Source organism: Mus pahari, chromosome 3 (assembly GCF_900095145.1).
Source record: "Mus pahari chromosome 3, PAHARI_EIJ_v1.1, whole genome shotgun sequence".
NCBI classification, from domain to species: Eukaryota; Metazoa; Chordata; class Mammalia; order Rodentia; family Muridae; genus Mus; species Mus pahari.
Window position 1 is genome coordinate 99,081,800 of NC_034592.1, and position 12,351 is coordinate 99,094,150.

General features: G+C 40.5%; 1 protein-coding gene across 1 annotated transcript in view; it reads left to right on the forward strand.

The window, feature by feature from the left end:
• Window positions 1-7,966: 7,966 nt before the first annotated feature.
• The window catches only part of C3H15orf41 (chromosome 3 C15orf41 homolog), a 197,360-nt gene continuing 192,975 nt past the window's right edge, over window positions 7,967-12,351 (forward strand). Inside the window, exon 1 of the mRNA XM_021193731.2 lies at window positions 7,967-8,272. Coding sequence (XP_021049390.1) covers window positions 8,172-8,272 — 101 coding nt within the window. The 5' untranslated portion in view covers window positions 7,967-8,171. The remainder of the gene's footprint in view (window positions 8,273-12,351) is intronic.

The following is a 12,351-nucleotide window of genomic DNA, read 5'->3' on the forward strand; positions in this document are numbered from 1 at the left end:
TGTCCTGATAGCCTAAGACACACGGGGATATATTTAAAGGGAACGCACTAGCATATTCCATTTTTATCATGTATCTGAAATCTTTAGGATGCTTATTAGTCCAAGTGTGAATGACAATCACAAAGACAGTGGCATGATTCTACACTAAGCATATATATATATATATATATATATATATATATATATATATATATATNAAAAAATTAGTTACATGGGTAAAACAAAAAAGTACATGTGACCCCTGACCAGGGGAGGTGGATGAAGAATTTGAACACATTGTCTCAGTCAAACTGTAAGTCTCAATTAGGCAATGCAAACTAGTCAGTGGTCCTGAGAAAAGTGGCATGCCAACCAATATCTTTAAATCAGACAGGAAAGAGGGCAGCCTGTGATGTGACTTAAGGACACTATGTTCTCGTTCATTTTTACAAAGAAAAGAAGTTCCTAACTTAGAACTAGTCTCAAACTTAACAGACTGTTGCAAAATAAAAACCATACAAAACAAAAAGTACAAAGTGTCCATATATATCCTTTAAGAGTCTCCTACTCCTGCCATTTTACTATACTTGAGGTGTCAACAACTCTGTCATTGCCTTATTTTGGTACGCTCTTCTGGATCACTAGAGTAGTCCAACTATACCATAGATCTTTTACTATAAATACTTCAATATGTAATTCCTAACAATAGAAAGGTTATTTACTTATATTATTCATATTTCAGGATTTAATAAGTCAATTAAATTTAAATCTCCACTTAGTTTATCCAATAAAGGCTGGTTAGCACTCTTCTGTCTTTAGTGCAGGATTCACATAGGGCTGAGGGATGCATTTTATCATCTTCCCTCTCTAGCTTATGTTGAACAGAAACATGAAGCAAGTACAAGCAATCTTTTGATAAACAAAATCTCGTTTGTTGTAGGATGTAAATTTTGACACAAAGTCATGGTCAGTCCTGCGCATTGCTAATATACATGGCTTAGAACAATTCCTGGAATGTAGTATCTCTCAGTAAATGATGGATGAATGAATAAATAAATTAATGAAGAATGAATTTTTATGACTATATTTAATTAAGGGGATTTGATATAACTTGCATTTGTGTTTCTAAATCTTGTCTGTGCAAATAGTTCAAGCATCACTTTGTAGACCTAGCTTTGTGTACATTTGCGAGGCTGTCAGTACGTGCAGAGCTTAAGTGTTCTCAAAGGTCTCACTTCTCTCACTCCCTGCTCACACCATAACCTTAAGTCCTTTTTCATCCCTATACTAACTTAAGCCTTTAAGCAGGCTTGAAAGAGAAATGGAAACCCAAGCTCTCTGGCATGAAGATTGGCATCCAGAGTGACTGTGCACTTAGCAATGCAAAACACTCACTCCTTGCACCAATAACTATGATGAGTCTGGATGCCAGATATATGTCCTTGTCATGCTAAAGATCCAAATCAAACCACAGTGGCCTCTGTCGACATGCTGACTGTCAGAACACATACAAAGGTAGGAGGGCTCAGTGACACTTGTCAGTCACGGCTCTGTGAATGGAATGTCCAGGGAAGTTCTCTGTGAGTTACTAAAATCTCCATCTTAGTCAGGACATGTATAACATCATTCCTTCACAGAATGACAAATGGTGTTGAAGCAGAGGAATGCCTTAGCTTCACGCAGCCATGCCAAGGGCTAGCATGAGGGCTAGCTACCCTCAGAAACCCACTACTCTGCTGCTCAAAAGAGGCAAAGGTCAGTTGCCAAGCATTCCTAAGGATATCTTGCTCTCAATGTAACAATGTAAATTAGTTGGAACTGCACTCAAGTCATGTTTATAGTCTGATTGTATCCAGTAAAGAGAAAGAGTAAAAACCAAGCAGAAGAATGACATCAGCGAGGCCAGTGGCAGATTTTCAAGGGCTCAGATTGGGGATGTTTCAGAACATCTGAGCTTGTATTTTTGGCTATGAAAAAAAAAATTATCTTTTTGCTGATTATAAGAAAAGAAGCTGATTTGTTTTTTAAGAGTCCTATGTAAGTTCATATTTAAAAAATATAAATCTAAAAAACTGGTTGAATTTGCAAGCCATTTTGTGCTTAATTTCCATACACGTCAAATAAGAATAATTATACAAGTTATAGATTCTGTAAAAAAAAAATACATCAGATAATGATATAATGTACTTCTCATTTTCTTAACAGAGCGGTGCCTATTATTATTAGAACTACTATTCTTACCTAGGAAGAAATCCCTTTTCTTACCTTTCAATCACAGAGAAAGAATGGGTTATAAATCTTGACTGGCATCTTACCTTCTCTTTTGAAAGTCTAACTTAGTAGGATGGCAAGAGAGGGTAATGTTTTAAATGAAAAGTCTTAGTGCTAATCTCTACCTGACATATTCTTCCAATTCAAGGCTACATTGAAAGAGTGCTTATTAGGGGAAGATGGTTCTCTGCCTCTCATTCCTCTTCCTTTTACCCGAGTGGAAGCCCTCAGCCAGCCCTGCTCCTTTCAGTTTCTGAATATATAAATATATATATAAATGGGAGAGAGGCTTCAGAACAGGATGGATTCTTGCAGAACAGTCTTGGGGACAAGAAAAATGATTGACAACTGCAGAAATTACATGTAAGGTTTGGTCCTGCAGGAAAAGGAGACACAAATTGCCTGTGAATGATCTGCAGGCCCCCCGATAAGCTCGAAGATATGTCTAAGAGGCTCGGGTCTTTCCCCAGCACACGTGTTCGTGTACCTCCCTCTGTTATAACACAAACACCCTAGAGGAGTCATCTCTGCGAAAATACTACCTTTGTTCTCTATCCTCCTCAAATATGGTGATGGTGAATGTGCAAATGCCAACTCATGGCCTTGCTGTCCACCCATGCATGCAGACTATGACTCAGAATAGAAAAGGCATATAGACATGATTTGGTGAACTTATAGTCTAAAGAATTGAGGCTTTGTGATATGAAAACAGATGCCATTAATTTCATAGGGTACAAATTTATTTATTTGTATATGGTCTTGGGCATGCTGAGCAAGTGCTGCACTTCTCAATGATGTCCCTGGCTCACATGGATAACAGTTACTTAATCAGTAAAGATTTTGCACTGTTGACCTCTCTGACACCGGGGAAGAATGAAATGCAGTGGAACAATGATGTTAATAGCGATGATGGTCAACACACAGAGGTCTAAAAGGAACATATTTTATTCCTAAGAATTCAGGGAAAGCATGATGTCCTAGATCCTGTAGTTAGTACTCTGGTTGACCTTACGTGGCTTTCCATATTGACTAGAAGAGACCCAATGGCACTTAAAATGTGGTCTGTAAGCGAGCAATGGTTGTCAAATGCTTTGTTACATATTGGTGTTGTGCCATGAACCCCCAAAACACTGCCAAGGAGCCAATTTGATGCAATCGCATTAGGGGCCCTTGATTCAAGCTCGAGCTTGGACTCCCCAACCAACCCTGACAGAGCAGGAAGGAGGAGCCCTGCGCTTAGTTTCAGGCAAGCATTTACAGAGGCAAGAAGTGGGTATCTAGCCTGCCACACATCTGACTGGGGGGCCAATATGGCCTTTAACATAATTGGCTGGTTCTGGGAGACAAACCATAAATTTAACTTCAGCTTTTCTCCTGATTGGTGCTTGTTAGGAAGTGGAGTGTCAGGGGCAAATTTGTTAGAGAACAACCAGGAAACTGGTGCTAGATGCAAGTTTTGTTGGGGAGTAACCTGAAAATTGGTAGACACAGGTCTTGTTGAGGGGTGGGGTAGCCTGGAAACTGGTTTGAGGTTAGTTTACTTGAGTTCAACCTCTGGTCAGGTTCTCTAAGATGGAGTCTGAACACAAAAGATTTGGTCTCTCATCTGAATATAGCAAGCATTAAGACTGCAAAGAGTTACGGTGCTTGACTGAGTCCCTTTTTAACAAACTTGCCAGTTTGTCTCTTTTTACATTTCACTTTTCAGTAATTCCTTTTTTATCTTATTTTAATAATTTGTCCACAATAAATGGAAGGAAAAGAGGTAGTTTAACATGGATAATCTGAGAAATGCTCTTCTAAAATGTGGCACAGTAAGTAAATAGAAACCACTAATAGTCTTTACCTTTGGTGAGGGTTTTTTTTCTTTTTTCTTTTTTTTTTGACAACAAAGACCCAAAGAGGTGCCACACTGAACTGCAGGAAGATGTGGCAGTTTCAGTGTGTAGTGGGTCTTGGTGAAAGTCCCATGGACACTCCTCTGGAATTAGACCACTGATTACAGACCTTCCCCCACTGACTTCATACAGACACAGCACGCGGTTTTGCTTATCCCTATCTGTTTACAGTTGGTTTGTCTTTCTGTATATTTTCTTTCCCTCATTTTCTTCAGTTTTTTTTTTTTCTTTTGGTTTTTTTCAAGACAGGGTTTCTCTGTGTAGCCCCGGCTGTCCTGGAACTCACTCTGTAGACCAGGCTGGCCTCGAACTCAGAGCTGGGATCAAAGGCATGCACCACCACTGCCCGGCTTTTTTTTCCTTCAGTTAAGTTGAGTAGTTGCTTCCAATCTCTACAGTACTTGTTTAATCCCTGATTATCAGAAGATTTTTTTTTTTATTATTGTTTTGAGATTAGGATAAAATGACTACTCGCTGAAAGGTGATTTAAGCTTTGGTTCAAAAGAGAGATGACATAATATCTCATATCAGATCAGCTTGGGTTCAAACCACGGTTTTATAATTTAGTAGTAAGACATTCCAGGCAGGCAGACTTTGTTTTTTAGGTTTATTTTATGTGTATAAGCGTTCTGCTTACATGTATTTATATGGAGCATATGTCTGCTTGGTGCTCATGGAGGTCAGAAGATGATATTGGATCCCGGGAACTGGAGTTATGAATGGTTGTGAGATACCATGCAAGTGCTACTAAACAAACCTGGGTCTTCTGCAAGAGCAGCAAGTGCTCTTAACTGATAAACCATCTTCCCAACCCGCCCCATCATCATCATCACCATCATCATCATCGTTATTATTTGACTTCAGTTTCCAATATATAAACCAGCAGCTTTACTGGACAGTGTAACTGCTGAGATTCAGTGACATAAGGTATCAATGGAATGATAAGTGCCTATAACAGACTCTCAAAAAATTAGCATTCTTCTTTCCACATGTTCAGTTGGTAGACTTCAATTACTTTAAAATTGTCAGTGTAAATGTTGACAGAGACCCTATAAAGAGCATCAGAGTTTTCAATATAATAAACGTAGTATGGTCATGGTTTTAAAAACTTGCGCTAGATTTGGTAGGCCATTTGAAAATATGGCTGAGTCTTTTCAAGGCCACGAACTCTTTACTCTGCCTAGAACTCTGCTACAGTGGGAATAATTTTCCTAGCCATGTAACGCTGTTCATTCTTAATTTTAACCCTTTGTATCAGTACCTTTACTGAAAGGACCACATGCCTCCCATCCACACTCTATCCCTCTTTTAAAATGTTCAACATTCATACCACCCAGGAAGGGGGCGATAAGAGATGAGCACAAAGTGGGCAGAAGCAGGAAGAAAGGGGGTCTCACTTGCATACTCAGCCAACTGCAAGCATTTCTGTTAGGAGGGAAAAGAAACCAATTAAGTCACAGCAGAACAGCCCCGCCCAGCTCTTATTTTGTACCTAATACGTCACTGCAGATGAAAGCAGCTCAGAATGCTCTGTTTCTCCCAGTACTAACTTTATAAACAATAATCAGATTTGAGTTAAAATAGTAGGCTGCCAGCATGATCAAAATAAAAACACGAAAAGAAACCTGGCCTTTTTCTGTAAGGGTTGTGAGGGCGAGGGCAGGACAAAAGCCAGGGAGAAGAGGGTTGCTATAAAAACAACTAGAACAAACATCCTTGAACTGATGGTTTCTATAAAATCCCCGATGGCTGTGAACTGGAAGGAGTGAAGCTGTGAAGGGGAGAGGGATGGGGAGCCAAGTGGTGTCTGCTTCTCGTCAGTCAGCTTTCCTGTGCAAGTCACGGCAGGGTCAGTAACAAACTAACCAGGTGGCAACTCCAGGCTCCGCTGCCATAAATAACGGTTATGTGCTAATGTCACACAACCAGATCTAGATGTAAAGCATATGGGAAGGAAACTTTCTGAGGTAAAGATCTAGAAACTCGCAGCACTTGCTCAATTCATGAACTGCTGTTGCTACTGAACTTTGGAAACTGTCGAGAAAATATAGTGAAAACTGGAGGGGAAAAAGAGCCCCTTGTATGTGATTTTTTAAAAAAATCTTTTTTTTTTTTTAATTAGAGTAGTTACTTAAAAAAAGAAAGAAAGAAAGAAAGAAAGAAAGAAAGAAAGAAAGAAAGAAACAAACAAACAAACAAACAAACCTGTACCCTTTGGGTTTAGGAGAGAGACTAGGAGATGAAGTGATTCTGCATTGTTGAGAGGCAGCAACATGCCAATTTTCACTTGAATCCCACTCTGGCTTTTGACTTGTTCTCATGACCTCTGGGAAGTTCCTTGACCTTTTATGCCTTTATTCACTCTGAACAAAGGAAGAACAGAGCAACAATGGGGATAGAACCTGCGCCAGGGGAAGTTACTGGGACAAGAACACCAACAAAGCACTATCTAGTAAACATCCTATCCAGTTTACTTAAGCAACTTGCTATTAACTTAGGTTATATAGACTATCTGCTGGATGCTATACTAAGTAAATGTTGCTTGTACTATCTTATCGTTTCTATTGACAGATGGTCATGGACTTGGTGCTGATGTGTTTACATCCACACACTCCCTCAGTCTTATTGCTTTCTCAGTATTTCTCTGCATTCTTTCTTGTATATATGTGTATGTATATAAATGTGTGTACTTGTGATCTATGTAAAACTGAAGAGCAACAAATGTGAGGAAGCAAAAGATATTGGCTTGAGTCCTTTTTCCAGAAGTAGTCATTATTTTAATCTTTAAAACTGTGTTTCTAAACCACATTGTGTTTATTCTTTCATCTGTTAACTGACATCTACGGTGACTCCATACCTTGGCTCTATACTACATTATTTAATCTTAAAACCAACCTCATGAATTACAAATTTTTATAAAGTAATTGAGGCTTTGATGGACTAAAGAATTTATCAATGGGGTCTTATCTAGGACAACCTTCCAACTTACACTTTACACCAAATGAAAGCAGTAAACCGTTTAAATGTGTTAAAACCTAAGCAGATTTTCTTCCATTTGCTCAAAATGTTTAAATTGGGAGAGAACACACACACCATACGCCCATCTTAGAAACAAAGGTTTCAAAAAACAAAACAAAACAAACAAACAAACAAAAAACTCAAAAAAGAATTAGAGGGGCTGATGCTCTAATACATTAACTCAGAAGTTCGTGTTTCTACACATAATTGGGCACCCACTATTTTGGGGGCCAGGAATATACTTCTTTATGTAAAAGGGAGTGAAGTTGACATTCTACTGCCAGTTGTTTTAAGATGCAGAATTTAAGTTCTCAACAAAACCAGCATTGCTTTCCACGAGAGAGGCTGAAGAACTTTCCCAGCACAGGCCAAACCGCCGGTTTGCAGAGATCCTGTTCATTGCTTAGCTTCTGCTCACCTTGCTTCTTTGCTGGCCGTCTGCTCAGAGCCGCAGAACTGGGCGTGTCTGAAAAAAAAAAAACAAACCACACATTCAAATCCCGCGCTCCGACAGAGCACTTCCGGGTTTCCAACTCCAGGCTGGAGGAGCATCCCTGTGACCCGGCCCGAGAACTGTGAAACGGGCCGTCTGTGTTTCTTGCAGCTGGCAGGGTGTCTTCCATGAGCGTCCGGGTTCCGATCTCAGGGAGGTGTTACTGGGGACTCCCGCCCCTAAAGACGCGAAAAGAACTCGGTCCGCAGCCGCCACTTCCTGATTGCTTTGCCCTTACCCAAGATGGCGGCTAGTTGCCTTCGGCCCGGCTTACTGCGGCTGCTCAGTACACTCTGCCGGCGCAAATAGTTCTCCAGCCCGCCTCTCCCGCGGAGGTGAAGCCTGGGACGCTGCGTGTCTCCGCCCCGCAGTGCTGCTAGGGGGTGTGCTTTGGGGGCATAAGGGATAACTGAATAAGTGGAGGGCCCAGGGTCGTACCGCGCTCTGCCCTTCCCTAGCTTCTAGGCACCAAGCCTGCACAAGCCCAAGGGTGATTTTTCCTTGGGCCCAATATGATACTAACCAAAGCCCAGTACGAGGAGATAGCCCAGTGCCTAGTGTCTGTACCGCCCACTAGGCAGAGCCTGAGGAAGCTGAAGCAGAGGTTCCCCAGGTAAGTTCCCATCTCCTCTCTCACAGCATTTTTACCTGCAGCCCAGTTCCCGCCACCCTGGCAGTCATAGAAGCCACGTGTCACACACAAATGGGAGGAACATAGTGACGGGTTAGGTCGAAGATCATGAGAATGCTCTCCCCCTTCACCTGCCTACAATACAGAACACTTAATGGCTGAGGCTCCTGAAGCCACTCCAGGCCTTGGAGTTGAATTCAAGTCAACAGATGTTTATTGAAAACTTGATGCGTTTTGCGGGCATGGGAATGTACACATAGTAAGTAGGTGCTTCATAGATGACCAGTGGTTAATCCACAGATACTAGCAGTAAGTAATTGGTAATGGGATCTACAAAGTAAAAAAAAAAAAACAAAAACAACGTGAATTGGCGGTTCATCACACTGGGGTGCTGCCAGCTTGACATAGACACCTAGAGATGGTAGATCTAGAATAAACAGGACCCTTTCGGATTGCTACTGGTAACAAAAGGGCCCAGGCCCAAAGGGGACCTTGTCTTGTTGGCTGTGCAATGAAAAGATTCTTCATAGGACATTAGCGGGGTTACACTCTTCAGTCTGGTCATTTGGATCCCAAGGTCTGAAGGTTTCTCATTGTGTGTATGCATATTCCCCATGGGTTTCACACTGTTCACTTTGTTGTGGTATTTTAGGATTTTCCCACCTGCTAGGAAAGGTCTCTTTAGAGATTATATAACATAGATTTTTCCATTTACAAGATGTGAAAACTGAGACCCAATCATTACTTGAATACCTGTTCAAAACAACTAGGTCATCGTAATTAATATGTTAAATAATACAGAACGTTTTGTACATATTTTTTTTCTTTTTCAAAACATATTATGACATTGAGCATAGTTACCCCTAATGGAGAGCTGTCCTATCAATAACGCATAGCCTTTGACCATGCGCCACCAGAGAGATTGTATTAAGAAAGACAAGTTATTGGATAGTAGGTATCAATACAAATTGAAGCATATCTTTCATGACCTCATATTTGGTAGACTATTTTTACCTAGACTCTAAAGAGAAAGGCTCTCCTTCCAGTATTGTCCATACTTAAGGATAGTGTCCCTTTGTAGCTAGGGGATTTTTATCATAGTTCCTGTTCAAGAGCACAGTTGACAAGTCGGAATTTAATTATTATCATTAGTTTTTTTTTGCATTCTTCTAAAATGAGTGGTGACTGAAAAGGGGGAAAAGGTATAAGATGTAGGTATATTATCACATGTATGTTATATAGTATATGGAATGTTTTATATCATATGTGTATCACATTGCTAGGGAGTTTTGGAGCTTTTTTTTTTTTTTTTTTCTTCTTCGAGACAGGGTTTCTCTGTATAGCCCTGGCTGTCCTGGAACTCACGTTGTAGACCAGGCTGGCCTCGAACTCAGAAATCCGCCTGCCTCTGCCTCCCGAGTGTTGGAGCTTTTTTGATACGTTGCTATCATTATGGGCACATAACACTACTTTCAAAAGAACATTATTGTATATGTGTGTATTTGGATCCACATGTGTCAAGGTGTGTGTGGCGGTCAGAAGAAAATTTGGAGTTGTTTCTCTCTTTCCATCAAATGGGTCTGGCAGTGGAACTCATGTAGGCAGGCTTGGTGGCAAGTGCTTTGACCTACGAAACTATTTCACCAGCCCCACCATTAATATATAGAGAGTCTTCGTATGATTATATGTACGGTTATATCCTTAAGTGTTTACTAAAATTTAAATTAAAGCTGAGAAATTAAATAGAATACTACTAAATTTGTTTTGAATAATAGTAAGTATATTACTTGTTGATGTTTTAATCTATAATAGTCATAGTTCCAAAAATGGTTGAGACATGGTTGTATGCTTTTGCAAATTTCTTTAAGATCTGCCTTAACTACAAGAAGCTGCATCTATTTTTATATTTAACTAGTTGTCATATGTTACTGATGAAAGGATAAGAGGAGGGACTGGAAAAATGGCTCACTGAGGAAAGTGCTTGCTACGCATGCATGAGGGGCCTGAATTTGGATCCTGTAGGAGAGAGCCTCTTCAGGTTCCATGTCTACTCTTTTTAGCATTTTGGCCAAGGTCACTTGCATTGACTTCTGGGAGCCTCCCCATCTCATGTCTCTGGGACTTCCTAGAGATTCTCCACCTCCACCCACACCCACCTCCACCCTTGCCCCCCCCCCCCCAGGCAGCTGCAGATTTCCATCGACTCTCCTGAGGCTCTCTCCATGGGGGATTTTTCCTTGATTGGTGATTGATATGAGAGGGCCCAGTCACCCCTTGGTGGTCTTGCAGTGTGTAAGAAAACAGATGATTGAGCAAACCATGGAGCGCAAGCCAGTAAGCATTGTCTCTCCATGGTCTCTGCTTCAGTTCCTGTTTGTAGGTTGCTGTTCTAACGTTCCTTTGTGCTGATCTGCAACTGTAAAATGAGATAAACCCTGCAGGGTGTGGTGGCTCACACCTTTAATCCCAGCACTTGGGAGGCAGAGGCAGGCTGATTTCTGAGTTCGAGAGACCAGCCTGGTCTACAGAGTGAGTTCCAGGACAGCCAGGGCTACACAGAGAAACCCTGTCTTGAAAAAACCAACCCCCCCCCCCCAAAAAAAAAAAAGAAGATAAATCCTTTCCTCCCCTAGTTGCCTCTTCGGTCCCAGTGATTTATTGTAGCAATAGAAAGCAAACTAACACAAGCCATTGCTGTGACACACCCGACTGACCGCCTTGTAAGGAAGAGGGTTGCAATGGAAGCCCTGGCAGCGACTAGGTAGGTCATGGAGAGGCCACGTCTTAAAAAATGTGAAGAGCCATAGGAGAAGATGTCAGATGTGCCACCAAATATACATGCATGCGTGAGTGTACCCGCAGGCCTGTGGTCAGACACACGGATACATTACCACAGAAAAAGAAAGGAAAAAAATACTAAGGAACTCATAGGTAGTTGCAAAAGAAAAGAGTAACTTAATAGGCTTTTTAGATACTGTGGATTAAAAAAAACCCACTGGTGTTTTTATTACACTAAACCTAACAAATGCTAGTTTCTTGAAGGCTGACTGTAATGTGGGATAGGAAAGTCATCAAACGCTGTCACCTTCTTGCATTGTAACCCAGTGGCCTGTTTTGAAAGTTAGTGGGTCTTTTCCCAATGCAATATTGATTTGAACAGTACAAACCTTCAAAATGTTGTCACCTTTCATTCTATTGTAGGAAAAAAAATCACATTTGCTAATCTCATCAGTGATCTCATTAGAAGTCTGTAAGATTTGAAGCTGTCAAGCTATAGTGATAGATATGAGCTTTCTAATATTTGAATTTTCCCTTGGAAGCCCAAATTTTACCATTGGCAACACTTGCTATTAGTTGTTTTCCTTGAAATGACAGGCTCACGTCATTTGTATCTGAGAAAAACGTCTGCCAGATACCCAAATCTGAATAATCATATTTCATTCATTGTTTATTCAAGTAAGAATTGTATTCCCTGGGGAAAAATGGCTAGCTCAGCTCTCAGTCAGGTGAGTTCCCCCACAGAGACACCACACTATCTTGCTAAATGGTCTTTGATTTGACTTCTAAATTCAGCATACAGAATTTTAAGAGGATGTGGTTTAACATCACAAATTAGTGAATGTTCTAAAGTGAAATAGCCATTTTATTTTTTAAGCTGAGTGAACATGAGTTGGAATATGGCTGTAGTGCCCTGGTCTCAGTTTGTTGTTGGATGTAAGTTAAAGAATCTATCAACTTGAGTGAGGGTTGGGTTATTGGAGGGACTCAAGGGAGGGTAGCTGGAAGGGGATGGAAAGAGAAAAGTGAAGAGTTGGAAATTTATCTATGTAGTATACAGTAGACACAAATATCAATAGAATAGAAAGAAAAGTAATATTTTATATGTTTTGTAAAAAAAAAAATAGCTTTGACCTTGTAGACCCTGAGGGGGACTTGGGGACTCCAGGAGGCCATTGGTTACACTGACCATAACCACTGACTGTTTCTTTTTTTTTTTTTTTTTTTTTTTTTTTTTTTTAAAGATTTATTTATTTATTATATGTAAGTACACTGTAGCTGTC